Source organism: Eucyclogobius newberryi, unplaced genomic scaffold (genome assembly GCF_026437365.1).
Source record: "Eucyclogobius newberryi isolate DKJ021-1_F unplaced genomic scaffold, fEucNew1.0.hap1 SCAF_15, whole genome shotgun sequence".
Classification (NCBI taxonomy): Eukaryota; Metazoa; Chordata; class Actinopteri; order Gobiiformes; family Gobiidae; genus Eucyclogobius; species Eucyclogobius newberryi.
This window is the reverse complement of record NW_027315779.1, coordinates 14,357,053-14,373,972: the sequence shown is the minus strand read 5'-3', so window position 1 is coordinate 14,373,972 and position 16,920 is coordinate 14,357,053. Positions and strand designations below refer to the sequence as shown.

General features: G+C 40.9%; 2 protein-coding genes across 2 annotated transcripts in view; one reads left to right on the top strand and one right to left on the bottom strand.

Moving 5' to 3' along the window:
• Window positions 1-8,828, bottom strand: part of hephl1b (hephaestin-like 1b) — a 15,421-nt gene extending 6,593 nt beyond the window's left edge. Inside the window, exons 1-12 of the mRNA XM_072446100.1 lie at window positions 8,419-8,828; window positions 7,075-7,319; window positions 5,909-6,121; window positions 5,666-5,833; window positions 5,115-5,369; window positions 4,227-4,395; window positions 3,674-3,813; window positions 3,463-3,594; window positions 2,344-2,549; window positions 1,918-2,062; window positions 1,479-1,691; window positions 47-263 (exon numbers count right to left, since the gene is read on the bottom strand). Of these exons, the coding sequence (XP_072302201.1) occupies window positions 47-263; window positions 1,479-1,691; window positions 1,918-2,062; window positions 2,344-2,549; window positions 3,463-3,594; window positions 3,674-3,813; window positions 4,227-4,395; window positions 5,115-5,369; window positions 5,666-5,833; window positions 5,909-6,121; window positions 7,075-7,319; window positions 8,419-8,585 (2,270 nt within the window). The 5' untranslated portion in view covers window positions 8,586-8,828. The remainder of the gene's footprint in view (window positions 1-46; window positions 264-1,478; window positions 1,692-1,917; window positions 2,063-2,343; window positions 2,550-3,462; window positions 3,595-3,673; window positions 3,814-4,226; window positions 4,396-5,114; window positions 5,370-5,665; window positions 5,834-5,908; window positions 6,122-7,074; window positions 7,320-8,418) is intronic.
• Window positions 8,829-11,537: 2,709 nt separating this feature from the next.
• On the top strand, window positions 11,538-16,436 carry tmem135 (transmembrane protein 135). Its single transcript, XM_072446099.1, has 15 exons — window positions 11,538-11,705; window positions 12,202-12,329; window positions 12,507-12,599; window positions 12,672-12,705; window positions 12,780-12,845; window positions 13,037-13,083; window positions 13,170-13,211; window positions 13,362-13,541; window positions 13,625-13,694; window positions 13,769-13,936; window positions 14,007-14,070; window positions 14,144-14,220; window positions 14,338-14,436; window positions 15,882-15,949; window positions 16,022-16,436. Exons 1-15 carry the CDS (start codon window positions 11,568-11,570, stop codon window positions 16,167-16,169), a joined length of 1,422 nt encoding a protein of 473 aa, XP_072302200.1. The 5' UTR covers window positions 11,538-11,567; the 3' UTR covers window positions 16,170-16,436.
• The last annotated feature ends 484 nt before the right edge of the window (window positions 16,437-16,920 follow it).

The following is a 16,920-nucleotide window of genomic DNA, read 5'->3' as shown; positions in this document are numbered from 1 at the left end:
ATTTGTCCACTACCCACTTCTAATGCTGCTACTTGTTATTGTGCACCTGTTTTCTGCAGTGCCATGATGTTTTTCCAGCTCCCAGTTTCTCATTGGAGAGTAGTCCCACACTATTTCTTCAGCACTGATAAAATATTGTACTGTTTTCTTTGGTTTATCCTCAGTTGAATTGAAGTTGTCTCCACTGCACTGTTTGACTTCATACTGTTGCCTCATCCCGGCCATGTAGTGATCTGTCACTCTGCAGTTCACTTCAAATACACCTGTAACATTCAAAGTAGAGGTAATTAGATAATAAAAATAACATATTGCAAAGGCAAACAAGCTCAATGAGGGACATGTCCAGTATTGTGCCATTCATCCACAGCCATCACTTCATGTTTCAGCATGACAATATTGCAAGGATCTGTACACAGTTCAACTGAAAACATTCCAGTTATTGCATGGCCAGAATACTCAACAGACATGTCACCCATTGAGCTTGTTTGGGATGATCTGGATCAGCGTATAAGACAACATGTTCCAGTTCCTGCCGAAATCCAGCAACTTCAATGGGCATTTTGGTGGTCACACCAGATACTGACTGAATTTCTGAGCCCCCCAGACCCTCCCAAGGCAAAACCGAACATTCTAGAGTGGCCTTTTATTGTGGCCAATCTATGGCAATGTTAATATTAATTGTAAGACACATATTGACAAATTTGTGAACAATATTTGAGAGGAAGGGCCTTGTATAGAAAACGTTTCATATCTTTGAGTTCAACTCATGAAAAATGGGAGCAAAATATTTAATTTTTTATAAATATGGTCATATTTTTCTTCAGTGTACTTAAAAAAATGTTGACCTCAAGCGGTATTCATTTTTATCTTTAGATATATTAGATATTCTGACACAAATTACACTTTTGTGAAGCTCAAATACAATTTTAGGTTTGAAATTTGTACTTTTTTTCCATAATTGATAATAGAAATTAAAATTAACTGACATTTCTACCCTGGCTACTCAAAATTGTTGCTTGTTTGTTGCCATAAATACTTCATTAGAGTTCATTAACATTTAGATCCGATGTTGGTTAATCTTTGAAAATGCGTTATGGTTACAGAATTGTGAACATTCTGCTGATAAAGCGTTTCAAAAGGTCTGTAATCATCAAAAATTGTGTCTATAAACAGGAAAATGACACCCATCACTTGTGAAACCTTTGTAAGAGGGAAAAAACAGCCCACTACATAATAACATTTGCAAATTTAAGATTTGTTTTTGTTATTTAGGATAAATAACTCCTGTCAACATGCCTCAACTACTACACTGCCCTGTTGAAACATCTTAAAACATTCTAAATTTACTGTAAATAACATTCCTGTTTCGCGTCTCACTGGGTTATCTAAGTGCATCTGCAGAACTTCTTTCAAACAATTTATGAAGTATGTCTCACGTGTGATTGCGTGGGGGCAAGTGTTTGCGTAACTGCACTGACCAGGGGTGGTTGGATGCATGTCAGCGGTTGTGGTGGTATGAGGAAATAGTTTCACAGTGTCCCGAGTGGTGCTCTGCTTCTCAAAAGTGTTCCCCTCAAAATAAACTCCATGGAGATCCACCTCTGTTCCCAGGCCAAAGGTGTACCATCTCACCCGGTCCCCAGCGCACATGTCCAGGCCACGCAGGTTCCCATACATCAGCCCATTTACAGCTGCACATCAAACATAACATAAAGGTAATTAGTCATAGGCTATACTATGTGATAAACATGTAATAACTGTGTCAATGCCATTGTTATAGTCACAAACAAAATTGTATTGGAAATCAATTTATGGTACTGACAGGAAAAAGTATGTAGTATGTTCATATTGCTATTTTGTTTCTTTTCAACTTTTTAAATCAACTGGATTGATGGATGGCCAAAAAGAGAAAAGTACCATGCATTTTATTGCTTTCCACAAAATCATCATCTTCAGGATTTGTTTGGTTGTTACCAAACTGCTCAATATTTTCGTCCAAATACCAGCTCATGTTCTCATCCATGACCGAAAAGAGAAGAAATAACTCCTTGTCCACGTCAATCTGTGAAGAAAAGTGTATGTAACAAACTCAAAACATGTCTCAACACTCCACAACTTAAGCCAAAAATTACACAAAACATTGAATTAGGCAGAGGTATCCACACCAAATAGCTTTATCAAAGAATTTAAGGCAACATATTTTTGACAGGAACAACACTGTTAAAATGACTAACATAATGATTCTTTCTTTGTCTTGATTAAATTTCTTTTTTACAAAATTCCTTCTGATATGATATTTAAGTGACACTCCTACACCTTAACATTTAACTGAAAAAAGTTCACCTGGGTTCCATTCTCTGTCAGGGAGCCTTTTTTGCACACAAGCAGAGGTCCCACAAGCCCAGAGCTGGTGTCTTTGGATGGGTCGGATGCAGAATAGTAAAGATACGGGATGCATGAAGGGTCTGACACAGAAGGACCTTCCCAAACATGCCAAGTGTATGTGAAACTCTCCCCTGGACCAACGTGAGAACCAGGCTTGTCCACTCCTTCAGTAGAGAAATGTATGTTACTTTAAATTGTATTAATTACTCAAGAAACACTATGTAACTTCCCCCATATTGTCCGTACAGTAACAGAGGCTGTTCAGATATTTCAAGAGATTGAAATACAACTTCCCAGCCAATCCTTCCAATGGAGCTCAGTGACCACTTCAAGGTTCCGAAAAAACATTTAGAAAACAAGACAAAGCCTGCACAATTACTCCAAAACTGCATTTTAAAGACAAGTGTGCTGCTAGGCCTAATTACTACATCAACTTAACAATAATGTTTTGGCAGTGGGGATTATTAACCCTAAAAAATGTACATGTCAAGATTTGAGCTGCAGAGGGTTGAATAAGTAAAGTACTAAATAAGTAATGAAGTGTTTTATTGTGCTCTTCATTTACCGCAGCTCATGTTCTTTTGACAATATTATACATTTAGTGGGAGAATATGGGGATTACCTGGAATATCCTGCTTTTGGATCACTGTGTCAGGGGCATGTCTTGTTTTCTATGATCACTGCAGTGGCTTAGCACCAAGTGATGTGTTTATACCTAAATGTTTTATATTAGTGAATATTTAGGATGTGCTGAATGTAATTTTCCCATAGACGTTTTGGGAAAGTCATTGGTAACTAATGACCACAAGATTTAATCTTTCAATTAAACTACCTCTAACACCTAACTTTATGTTCGGCAAAGTTATTGAAACATATTAACAAGAATTGTGTTAAGTGTGTTTTTGGACTGAAAACAACCACTTTATGGACAATGGTTCCTCTGTCCAAACTCTGAATAGCCAATATGAATTTATCTGAAAGTCTTCTGGGAAAAGAATATACGAATTGACTTCCATAACCTCAGCAGGCTTTGACAGTTGAGCTCCATAGAAGTCTGTGTGTTGTCATATGTTTTACCGTCTATGTAGCTGGTGCCCTGAAAGCGTTTGCTGTAGTGGAGTCCGTGAGGCTGGATGCTGTAGTTTCTATCAGCTTTATTCTTGAATATGACTTCCAGTGTGTCTCCTTCTTCAGCTCTCAGAACAGGTCCTGAACCAAGACACACATGAAGATGAGCAAATAGCACTGGCTCACAACCGACGGACATATATCCCATTACATTCCTCACCTAAGATTCCCAGATGTCTGTGATCAGGAGATTGTGTTTTTTTAGTAGTGAAGCTGTCATCTATGTATTCTGCGTAAACCACCTTATTGTACTGTCCACCGATTCTACCATCTTCTCTGCCAAAGAATATCTCAGAGGAACTGAAACACAAAGAGTTTTACCATGTTCAATAACATGAGCAGTTTTCGCACTTGAGTCCAAAAGAAAAAAACATGAGAAAAAAAACAAGAAATAATTGAAACAAGTCACTGTTTATTCTCACCACCATAAACTCGGCTTTACCATAAACTCGGCTTTACCACAAACCAACGACTTTGTCCAGAGTCAGACGCAATGACCACTAGAATAAACTCTGGAAACTATGATCTTATTTGCTTTCAAAATAAGAGTCCAAAGTATCTGGGGCTAACACTGGCAAATTATGAATTTTATTGTAGGGTTTTTAAGTAAAATAATTCATCCCTATTCACAAAGTATCCTCCTCTATTTGAAGTTAGTGAAAAACATATTTTTCAGTGTGTACATTTGACAGTGCACAAACATGAGCTCTTACTGATCAGGTGCAGTCAAAGAGACATTAGTGATTAGATCTCTTCCTGAGGGCGCATAATCCCAGAGCACCTTCTCTGCAGCCAGGTAATACGTCCGAACCACCCCGGTGTCTGGAGTGAGGCTGACGTCATTGCCGCAGGACTTCACTTCGTAAAAGCCCTGCATTCCAGCTGAAACAGAGAAAGATTTACATGGGACAGTTAGATGGATAGCAGAGGTACTTCATGAAGTCTGGTAGCGCAAAGGTCAATTAGTGTTAGGTTAGTGTCAATGGTACAGTAAAATTATAGTACCACTATAATGTACAGTGGTTATAGTTGCAGTTACTTGCAAGTGGTAGCAAGTACACCCAAAATTAATCCAGGTTTTTATCAAGGTTTAGGTGATTTATTGTATGTTATGGGGATGATTTCTTGACTTATTTTGTATTTGTTAACAATCCTCACATCACATCTTGGTAAAACCACAAATTAACTTAATTTGCAATTTCATTGTTAAATGTGCTACTTATATTTTAATTTGTTCACCACTAAATTGTATTTTGCTTCATCTAGAATGCTTCTATATACAACTGTTGAATATACCAAAATAGTATATTAATGTAAAAGAATGAATGCTGAAACTGCGAAATGAGTCATCTCTCAAAGAAGTCAATACTTTCAAACGTCAGCTAGATTTATCAAGGAAGTGTGTCCAGAGTGAACTTTGAACAGAAGTTACAAGCTTTGGCGTGTTGGCGAAACACAGAAAGCAGTGGGAAACCTCATTATTGCGTTTGAAAGCTTCACAAAATTGCCTGCATTCCTTTCCTCAACACAAAAGTTTCAGTCACGGAAATAATAGAGCAAACACTAGAGGGTTCAGAGGTCACAATAAGGTCGTGCCCTACCCTGCAAGTGGTCATTAACCTGGCAAGCCAGAAGCCACTTTCCTCTCGCCTTAGGAACCATCTCAGCTGCTGAAAAAGTGGCGGGAAACAGACTCAGGACGTCAGTGCGGTGTCCACGGTCCAGCACTGTGTTCCCGTGGAAAAAGACAGAGTGGATGTCCTTCTCATTGCCCATTCCGAAAAGATGCCATGCCACTGGTCGGTGTTGGCACAACTCGATCGCCGGCAAGTTACCAAACATGTAACCGTTAATGGCTGTGAATGGAGAAAGAGATAAGTGAAGGCAAATCTGCACGTAACATACACATAATATACACACAGTAAAAATAAAAGAGCAGAACAATATTTATAACAAACAAATACAACTATTAAGTTATGTTTCAGCAAAAAACATCACAATATAATGATGGCCTACATTGTAGGTTGTACAAGCTCACAAAGCAGATGGAGGTATGCACAGGAATTTAACACAGGCCTGGAATGAATTAAGATTTCAATACAGTCATCTATTATCAGTTTGTGTTAAATCCCAAGTTTTAGTACATTCTCACCGTGCATCAGATTTGACTCAATAAAGTCTTCATCGTTTACATCTGGTGGTTTTGTAAGATTGAGCATGTTGCTATTCAGGTACAAGCTGTCATTTTCATCCACAATATGGAACATTAAAATGACATCCTGGTCCACATCACTGCGGGACATATCATCCTTTAAGATTCCTGCAAGATTGAAGAAATATATGTTATTACCGGTACTAGTAAATCACGGGAGTCTTCTTTACCAGTGGATCATACCTTTCTTACAGGTGAGGAGGGCTCCGATCAACCCTGAGTTAATTTCTTGGGGAGCATGTATGTGAGAGTGGTAAACCCAAGTCAGGCAGTTGGCATCGTCATCTGTAGGCGCATATTCGGGTCTGACCTCCCAACGATAAGTGTAGCTGCCTCCAGGGGGCACCGTGTCATCTGCCTTCGATCGTCCAGAAGTGCCATCCGGATACAACGCCCCTAAACAACATTCGAAAAGGTATTATCACAACTGCAATGGAAATACTGAAAATTGAACTAAATTGTAGCAAAATGACTGTATTTTTCTAATAGAAGCTCAGTAGAGGGCAACACTGGACATCTGTTGTTCTGTGTCCTAGCTACAACCAGAACAATATTCTATAACAGTGGTTCTCAAACTGTGGTACGGAGACCCCCAGGGAAACACAGAATGACCCAGGGACTACGCAAAGATACTAGTTAAGTTAATTTGGATCTCCAAGGCTATTTTAAGTGCATTGAATGTATAGCAAATGCTTTAATATAATAGAAAATAAAAAGTATTTTATTATTTGTGCAGACATTTTCTTCAAGTTCACGTGGATAAAAAAGTTTAGGAACCACGGCTCTACAACTAGATCGCAAGGCACACTTTATATTAGCATATCATATTCTGACTGCAATTCGTTAACAGTGCAGTGTCTGTCACAATAGCAGATTTTATCGAATAATACGCTGTGACTTGAATTTGGAATCTATTTGAAAAATACATTTTTTGAAAAGAAAAAAAGTAGGTGAATAAAACGGAAAACAAATCTCTTACTATCCATAGTTAGTGACCTTAAATTCTCTGGTACAATTCCTGGTAGTTGCACAAGACATTTTTCCCACTCATGTCATGATGTAACTATAAACTTTTTGAACAACAACACTCTTCCTTCTTTCCTGTGGTGGTATGCTGTTTTCACAACCCTCTTTAGTTTCACTTTCATTCATCATTAAACTTTGTGAAATCCATAGTGAATGTTTGCATTTCCTGATACAGAGGGCCTAGTTTAATCTATTTATTTTAGTATGTATATTTAAGAACTGCTGTTACTAAAAGTATTTCTTAGGGGGGCAAATAAAGTGTTTTATTGACATACTTCCGGGCAAATTACTGCAACAGCAAATATTTCTGAAACAAAAACAACCTTCTGCATCTTTCTCATAGAAGACTCCATGTGGGTGGAGTGAGTAGCCCCTTGTTGCGAAGTTCTTCAGATGCACCACCATTCTGTCGCCCACTTCAGCTCTCAGGACAGGACCCAGATACCCCAGCCATCGTGGACGAGGGGCGAGCTGCTTGAATGTGCCATCGGTGAACTCTCGGTACATAGCCTTCTTATAAACTTTGCCTATGCGATCAGGAGCTGCCGTAAGAAATATTGTTGCAGACCTAAGACAATAAAAACAGACGTAAGACAAGATCACATTTAAGGAACAATATTTTAAACCTTTAAACCTATAATTTTGCTCTCCATAACGTGTAAAGTGTGTCTGTAACGCCTCATCTGCCTCACATAGATGAGGAATATCAACCGTCATATAGTTATGTTGTGTTATTTGACAGCACTGTAGACAATTCATTTTCTCTTCTTTTTTCTTATGCCATGTTTAGATTAATTTTCACACCAAATTAGTGACATTGCCACACCTGTTTGGCATTGGGTTGTATAACGGTCTGTGTAAATTACATGTTTTGAAGGTGTACAACAAATTGCATCATGTTGAAACTAACTGTGTGACAATTAGACAACAGATTACAGGCTGTGTTGACTAATAACCTGCTACTGGAGCAAAGTGCTGGAAGAGGCAACACAGTTCATTCGGTGTACAGTGTGGCGCAGTGGAGTATGTGATGTGAAAGTATGTGGGGAGTTGTTCTCTATTCCTTCATTGTTACTAGATATAATATATGCAGCAATAGGAATATAGTGTTGTCCAGTTTGTGTCTGGGAAATAAAGAAACACTTAGAGAGAGGGGCACAGATCTTTATACAATGTTGCACGAGTGAGTCATTAGATTGGCAAAGACATATTGTAAATGCCTCAAAGTTCAATAGCAACTTTTGGTGTGAATCAAAACGCATTGTGTGACGTGAATTTGTCTTAATTTCATCCCAGTAAATTAGATTTTTAGCATTTCTTTTCTTAAATCTAATTGTAGCCGGGCCGCAAACTTAATAGTCATAGACTCTGTCACATCCTGAGTAAAAAAAGTCAATATTTAGTTAAGTAATTTAGTCAAAACGCATTGTGTGACGTGAATTTGTCTAATTTCATCCCAGTAAATAAGATAAGCTCTTCTTCTCTTAAATCTAATTGTAGCCGGCCCGCAAACATAAATGGTCAGAGGTCTAGACTCTGTCACATCCTGAGTAAAAAACCCTCAATATTTAGTTAAATAGTTTAGTTAAGACAAAAAAGAAACAACAGAAAACGTAATCACAACTAAGACAAAAAAAGAAACAACAGAAAACGTAATCACAACTCACTCATCACTGTCGATGTCCTGGCCATTGAGCAGGTTTTTTCCACTGGGCGCATAATCCCAATAGTCCTCCACGATCCCCACATAGAAGACCCTGTCCCCGCTGCGCTGTCCCGCCGCTGCGCACACGAGCTGAAACAGCAAACAAGTCCACACGGCCATCACTGCCATACTTCAGGAGACTGCGACCGGAGACGAGCACATTCAAGAGAAACTCCTGCTGACCTCCCCATGCGTAAATGGCACCGCGCTGCGCCTAACGACAAAAAGTCAACTCACGGCACTTGTGAAACTCAACGCAAAACAGTCGGTCCATTCAGAGCCACGACCGCCTCCTGTGGCATCAGACGAGAAGGGATAATAACCGCTCAATCTTCTGGTGATAATTGTTGTAGGATATGTTTCCGAAATGTCTCCTGGGAAATTATAGTAATCGGTGTTGTACTTGTTCGAAAAAAGCAGACAACAGCAGCGTTGATTGTTGCGCGTTACTCTCCAGAGACGCGCGCGGGTGATTGGCCCCATCACTGTATTTAACAATGAAAGACGTTATGGCGTTCAGCCGATATCAGGTCCTATCACAATTGTACAAACGACTTAATTGTATTCTATCTGTGTTTGCTTGAACCCAAATAAACAGGGTTACACTGACATCTGCTGCCAAACGTCTGCAATTAAGGAGTGCAATGGGTGTATTTCTGTAAGGTTTGCAAAACATGCATCAGAAATGAAAGAGGACGAGATCGAAACCTGGAGTTTTGCAAAGCTGTGGCCGACCACTGGAGTTTTGTCCCGAGTGTCTGACTGCAGACCTTCACCCAGAATCCCCTTCCCACAGACCTTCACCCAGAATCCCCTTCCCACAGACCTTCACCCAGAATCCCCTTCCCACAGACCTTCACCCAGAATCCCCTACCCACAGACCTTCACCCAGAATCCCCTTCCCACAGACCTTCACCCAGAATCCCCTTCCCACAGACCTTCACCCAGAATCCCCTACCCACAGACCTTCACCCAGAATCCCCTACCCACAGACCTTCACCAGGGGGACCCTCACATGACCTTCCTTCACAGGTCCCTGATTATTTTTTCATGAGCTTACTCTGTAAAAGCTATTCAGAGACACTTTAAACCATCTATTGTCTTTTTATCGCCTGTTGCTTTAGCCTGCTGATTATTAAAAGCTATTTAAGTAGATTAAATGGGAGACTCTGGGGGGAGGTATGCAGCCAGATGCCTCTCATTTTTGTGGCTTTAAATATAATAATAATAATAATTATTATTATTATTCATTTATTATTATTATTCATTTATTAACCTGTCCATGAGCCTTTGGTCTTGTGGGTTATTTCACTGACCTTTAATGGGAGATTTAAAAAAATGCGTGTAATTGGAACCTGAGGGTGTTTTTTATTGGCAGTGGATTATTTGTTGTTTATATAATATGTTGATCGAAATCTTGTATTACTTTTGGTGCACATATTAAGTTTAATGGTGCAATTTTAGCATAGAAACATGGCTAGGCATGATAATCGAGCGCAGAGCTAACTGATTTTGAGGTTTAGCATAATCTGTTATGCTAACATCCCAAGCACAAACTTTATGTGCACCACCTGTAATACAGTAAAACTGTTGAATCAGCATGTTATGTATCCCTTTTTGAACGCTGCGAGTTATTTGTTGTTTATGCAAGACTAAAATGACATCTTATAACAAACATGGTGAGTAACACCATAACAACAGGTAAACAAATATGCTGCTCTTACGAGGGACTAGCTTCAACTAAAATTGAGATTCAGACAGCAAACAGACACAAACAGTTCGCTATATTCACTAATTGGCTCTTGCAGTTTGTGGGACCATGATATAAGCGGATTGAACAACTCAGAGCCTTGTATTACACAGTTTTCACCACCTAGACTCCGCCTCTGTGCGTTACAGTTTTAACACCACCTAGACTCCGCCCCTGTGCGTTACAGTTTTCACCACCTAGACTCCGTCTCAGTGCATTACACAGTTTTAACACCACCTAGACTCCGCGTCTGTGCATTACACAGTTTTAACACCACCTACACTCCGCCTCAGTGCATTACACAGTTTTAACACCACCTACACTCCGCCTCTGTGCATTACACAGTTTTAACACCACCTAGACTCCGCCTCAGTGCATTACACAGTTTTAACACCACCTAGACTCCGCGTCTGTGCATTACACAGTTTTAACACCACCTACACTCCGCCTCAGTGCATTACACAGTTTTAACACCACCTACACTCCGCCTCTGTGCATTACACAGTTTTAACACCACCTAGACTCCGCCTCAGTGCATTACACAGTTTTAACACCACCTAGACTCCGTCTCAGTGCATTACACAGTTTTAACACCACCTAGACTCCGCGTCTGTGCATTACACAGTTTTAACACCACCTAGACTCCGTCTCAGTGCATTACACAGTTTTAACACCACCTAGACTCCGCCTCAGTGCATTACACAGTTTTAACACCACCTAGACTCCGCCTCTGTGCATTACACAGTTTTAACACCACCTAGACTCCGCCTCAGTGCATTACACAGTTTTAACACCACCTAGACTCCGCCTCTGTGCATTACACAGTTTTAACACCACCTACACTCCGCCTCTGTGCATTACACAGTTTTAACACCACCTAGACTCCGCCTCTGTGCATTACACAGTTTTAACACCACCTACACTCCGCCTCTGTGCATTACACAGTTTTAACACCACCTAGACTCCGCCTCAGTGCATTACACAGTTTTAACACCACCTAGACTCCGCCTCAGTGCCTTTAGACTCCGCCTCTGTGCGTTAATCCCGTTGTCCGTGATATAAAGCACAAGACCAAAAAGGGGGGCTCAAAGACAGGCTGCAGCTTCCATCTTGGCTTTAACTATATATTTGTCTAGGACTTTCTATGTCAAACTATTATTGAATATTAAATTATTCAAACCGTCCACGTTAACAACATAAACATTTAATACTTCTAATGAAGTAGTGGGCCTGACTAGGGGGATACAGTTGTTCCTTGTTTACGTGGTGTAACCGTTGTAACATGAACGTCCACACCTCTAGGACGTGAACGCGCACGCAGCGCGAGGCGCGCCCCCGCGTGCCTCAGTCAGTCCTAAGTCATGGCTGCGCTCAGTAAAATACCTCACAGCTGCTATGAAATTGGCCACACTTGGGACGCGTCTTGTGTGCGCTCCGCGGTAGATGTGACCAGGAGCGCATTGGAGGTCTCCTTTAAGATATACGCCCCGCTTTACTTGGTAAGTTTTGCATTTGGAAGAAAAGCTCGCTTGGATACCATGGTTAGCAAAGCGAGCTAACCTACAGGCAGGACACACACACACACGCACACACACGCACACACACGCACACACACGCACACACACGCACACACACGCACGCACACACTCGTACACGCGTACACTCACGCGCACTTACACACACACATGCCTGCTTACACACGCACCTTCAGCCTGGTTATGTTAAAGATTAGCAGACAAGTCGATAACCTGCTTTTAGATTGTCCTTAAGGTTCAAGTTCACACATGCTTCTGACGATATCACGAATCGTACCTTTAGTGTCCTGTAAAATGGTGTGAAAAAAAATAAGTGTGTTTTGAACTAACCTAGCTTCTAATAATTATGATGAGCCCTAAAGTTGTGTTATTTTGTGATTCTTTAGGTTAGATGTCTTAATTGTTTATTGTTGCATATGTTTTCAGATGTGCTAGATACTTAATCTTGATTTTATTGCAGGCAGCAGCCTTGTTGAGGAGAAGGAAAAAGGATTACTATTACAAAAGACTTATTCCAGAGATATTACAGTCAACCTCTTTCCTCACAGCCAATGGAGGTCTCTATATTGTCTTTTTTTGTATTCTCAGGTAAGACATGAACTATTACATGATGTTAAGAAAAGTTTGAATTACCTTTTTGATACGGGCTATTTGTATAATCATAACACAATAATAAATACACTATACCGTTGTAGTGCCATGTTGTATGACTTTTTACTCTGTAGCTAAAGTTCAATAGCAAATATGTTCCTGCTCCACTTTTAGGAAGTTGTTAGGTGGTTTTTATTCATGGTCGGCTGGTTTTGGCTCAGCTCTACCTGCCTCTTACATCGCCATTCTCCTAGAGCGCAAGAGCAGGTGACATCCTTGTTTTACATAACTGTTGTAATACCTGGGTTCATATTTTTATATTTTATTCTCTTCTTTCAGGAGAGGGCTTCTGACTATATACATGGCAAATCTTGTAAGCACCTACTTTCTGCTTTTTTTTTTCTTCATTAAATTGGTCTGCAGTGTAACAATGTCTCTTATTCCCAGGCCACTGAGGCGCTGTTTCGCATGGCAGTCACAAGAGGCATCGTCAAGCCCGTCAAACATGGAGAGGTAAGTACAAAAACACATTCTATTCTTTTTAAATACAATTTCACTTTCCTTCTAATAAGACACTGGTACACAAGCGATGGCTCATTTACCTGACATGTTTTACCACCTCTTTTTTGAAGAAAAGAACACATGATTGTATAATCCTTTATCACTATAATTCACACATCAATTGGATGTTTTTGTTTGCTTAGGTGCTTTTGTTCTGCATAACGGCATCGCTGTATATGTTCTTCTTCAGGTCAGAGAAAGAGAAACATTGAAGATGTGTATATATATATTTTAAAATTACCAACAAATAACCACTTGGTATATTTTGTGTTACAGGAGGAAAGATGGCCTTAAAGGCTTTGCCTTTTCTGCATTAAAGTGAGTGTAATCTATATTCTAAACGTCATTGTAATCTTTTTGTAGCTGCTGTTTAAAATTTGACACTATTTTTGGAGTAAATTTGAATATGATATCATCTTTTATAAAGCATTATTGACCACAAAGCAAACTAATACATTTATATGATAGATTCATCATTGGGAAGGAGGAAATCCCATCACATCCAGCTACAGGTGACCACAGTCACTCAAGACCCCAGGAGAGGCCAGCTGCCATAGAAGCAATGGATCCACCACAACCATCAGCACAAAGAGCCATCTCCAGAAGGAAAACTCTGCTTGGCTACACCAGGGAACTGTTAGAATCAATGTAAGAAGGCACACCCGGCTAAAACAGCATCATTACCCAGGACTTGTGGTGAAATGATCTTTCTTGTGATTTTGCTTCTTCAGATGCAAACAGGGCCCAAGACACAGATGTTGCAAGCATTACCATGATAACTGCATCTCCTACTGTGTCAAAGTCAGGCTACAACTACCACATTTATTCTAAACTCAAAATAAAATGCATAATATATATTTTCCTTGCCATCCCAGGGTTTCATTCGGATGTTCAGCATTGGATATCTGATTCAGTGTTGTTTGAAAGTGCCCTCCGCCTTCAGACAGATGTTCTCCAAACCATCACGTCTGCCATCTCTTTTCTACCACAAGGAAAACTTTCAGCTTGGGGCTTTTCTAGGCTCTTTTGTTAGCATTTACAAGGTATCTTAAATCTTTAATATATATCTTCAATATTTTGTGTGATTTATCTTATGCTTTTGCCCTCTTGTAGGGAACAAGCTGCTTATTACGCTGGTTACGTAATATTGATGATGAGCTTCATGCTCTAATAGCAGGTATGGTCAACTTCACTAATTTATGACTCCTGAAATACAAACTCCTATATATCTACATTTTGTTCCTCTTCAGGCTTTTTGGCTGGAATGTCTATGTTCTTTTACAAGAGCACATCAATATCGATGTACCTCTTCTCAAAGCTGGTTGAGGTAAATTAAAGCTGTATTACTATTTGTAAGCTCTTGTTTAATTATTTTATCTATTTTATCCAGTGGCATCTGGAATACTCATAAACCATACTCTTTTTTTTTTTTTTTTGCCAACAGACTATGTACTTCAAGGGCATTGAGGCAGGCCGCTTCCCTTACTTTCCTCATGCAGATACAGTCTTGTACGCCATCTCCACAGCTATCTGTTTCCAAGCTGTAAGGAGCACCTTATTTTCATTTCTATTTTTTTAAGATAATATATATCTTAAATCCGACCGATAGTCAAATCTCGGATTCAGGAGGAGCAGGGTGGTTTTCCTCCAGGTTGTGGAACACTGGACCAGCTCTATACCCTCCATCGGGTGCTCGAGGGTTCATGGGAGTTTGCCCAACCAGTCCACATGTGCTTTGTGGATCTGGAGAAGGCTTTCGACCGTGTCCCTCGGGGTGTCCTTTGGGGGGTGCGCCGGGAGTACGGGGTCCGGGGCCCTTTGCTCAGGGCTGTCCGGTCCCTGTATGACCGGAGCAGGAGCTGTGTTCGCATTGCCGGCAGTAAGTCAGACCTGTTCCCAGTGCATGTTGGACTCCGCCAGGGCTGCCCTGTGTCACCGGTTCTGTTCATAAATTTTATGGACAGAATTTCTAGGCGCAGTCAGGGGTCGGAGGGTGTCCGGTTTGGGGACCACAGGATCTCATCTCTGCTGTTTGCAGACGATGTTGTCCTGATGGCTCCATCAAACCCGGACCTGCAACATGCACTGGGACGGTTTGCAGCCGAGTGTGAAGCGGCTGGGATGAGAATCAGCACCTCCAAATCCGAGGCAATGGTTCTCGACCGGAAAAAGGTGGCTTGCCCTCTCCAGGTGGGTGGGGAGTCCTTGCCCCAAGTGGAGGAGTTCAAGTATCTCGGGGTCTTGTTCACGAGTGAGGGAAGGATGGAGCGTGAGATCGACAGGCGGATCGTTGTGGTAAAGAGGGAGCTGAGCTGAAAGGCAAAGCTCTCTATTTACCGGTCGGTCTACGTTCCTACCCTCACCTATGGTCATGAGCTTTGGGTAGTGACCGAAAGAACAAGATCGCGGATACAAGCGGTCGAAATGAGTTTCCTCCGCCGTGTGGCTGGGCGCTCCCTTAGAGATAAGGTGAGGAGCTCGGCCACACGGGGGGAGCTCGGAGTAGAGCCGCTGCTCCTCCACGTCGAGAGGAGCCAGCTGAGGTGGCTCGGGCATCTGTTCCGGATGCCTCCTGGGCGCCTCCCTCGGGAGGTGTTTCAGGCATGTCCCACCGGGAAGAGGCCCCGGGGAAGACCCACGACACGCTGGAGAGACTATGTCTCTCGGCTGGCCTGGGAACGCCTCGGGATCCCCCCGGAGAAGTTGGAGGAAGTGTCTGGGGAGAGGGAAGTCTGGGACTGTCTGGGTTCCTGCTCAGGCTGCTGCCCCTGCGACCCGGCCACGGATAAGCGGCAGAAAATGGATGGATATATATAAACAATATATATAATTTATATTATATGTATATTATATTTTCTTTATGCTTCTGTTGACAACTTTTGGGGGTCCCCCTGCAATACTGCTGAGACCCCCCCAGGGGCCCTGGACCCCACTTTGGGAGCCACTGCTATACATATATAATTAATCATTATTTTATGTCTTCTAAAGGCTGTTATGGAAGTTCAGAACCTCAGACCATCATACTGGAAGTTCCTTCTTCGGTTGACCAAAGGGAGGTATGTGTGATGTATTAAACATGCTTAATTTGTTATATTGTTACAGTTACTCACATCAGCAATTACTTCTAGGTTTGCTTTGATGAACCGCCATGTGTTGGATGTGTTTGGGACTCAAGCGTCCCAAGATTTTAGAGGTTTTGTTCCAAAATTGGACCCAAGTTACACTACGATCCCCAACCAAATACTTTCGCCTGGAGACGACATCCAGCTGGGATGATCAGCATTTCAAGTGTTATTAAACCTGACAGCTTGATGGTTTCAAATGACACACTAAAATATTTTGTTAGTGTGATTATAACAGGTTGGTTGATTTGGGATAATGGTAAAAGTCCAAGGCTGCTAAAACCAAGCAACTAAGCAACCAATGGACTGACGATATAGACAACTGAGAATGTTTGACGGGAGAAATTTCACCTTGGATAGTGTAGCATTTATAAACTAATGCACTAATTGTAGACTGAAACAAAACCTAAATTGTTGCATTTTCCAGATTTTTGTCATTATCATTTTTATTGTCTACGGCTTATTATCATTGTATGTGTGCGTAAAAAGTATAAAACAAGTTATTCAAAAAATGATTGATTGAAATTTGCATCCTTGTACAAAACAGGTTAGTAGTAGTGGTGGTTAAAGTGAAGCCTCATGAAACGGCAAAGCTGTTAAACGGAACATTTCGAGGATTTGAAACAGTTTCTCTTTATTTCTCTCTTTCTCTCTCGTTGATCTCATTATTTTGAAGAACTACAGCAGGTAGCGGTAAATGCACCTTTCCAGTGTGCTCCCAACCACCATTCAAAGTAACACAACAAAAGAGTGACATCTAGTGGTATGTTTTAGTACTAGCACATCCACAGTGGTTCGAACCCTATTCTATGCTATTGTGGCCAATAAAATAACGTCGCATTTTAGTTGAGTGTATTATTGATGCAACTGTGTTTCTAGAATAACATCATTATAAAAATGATATT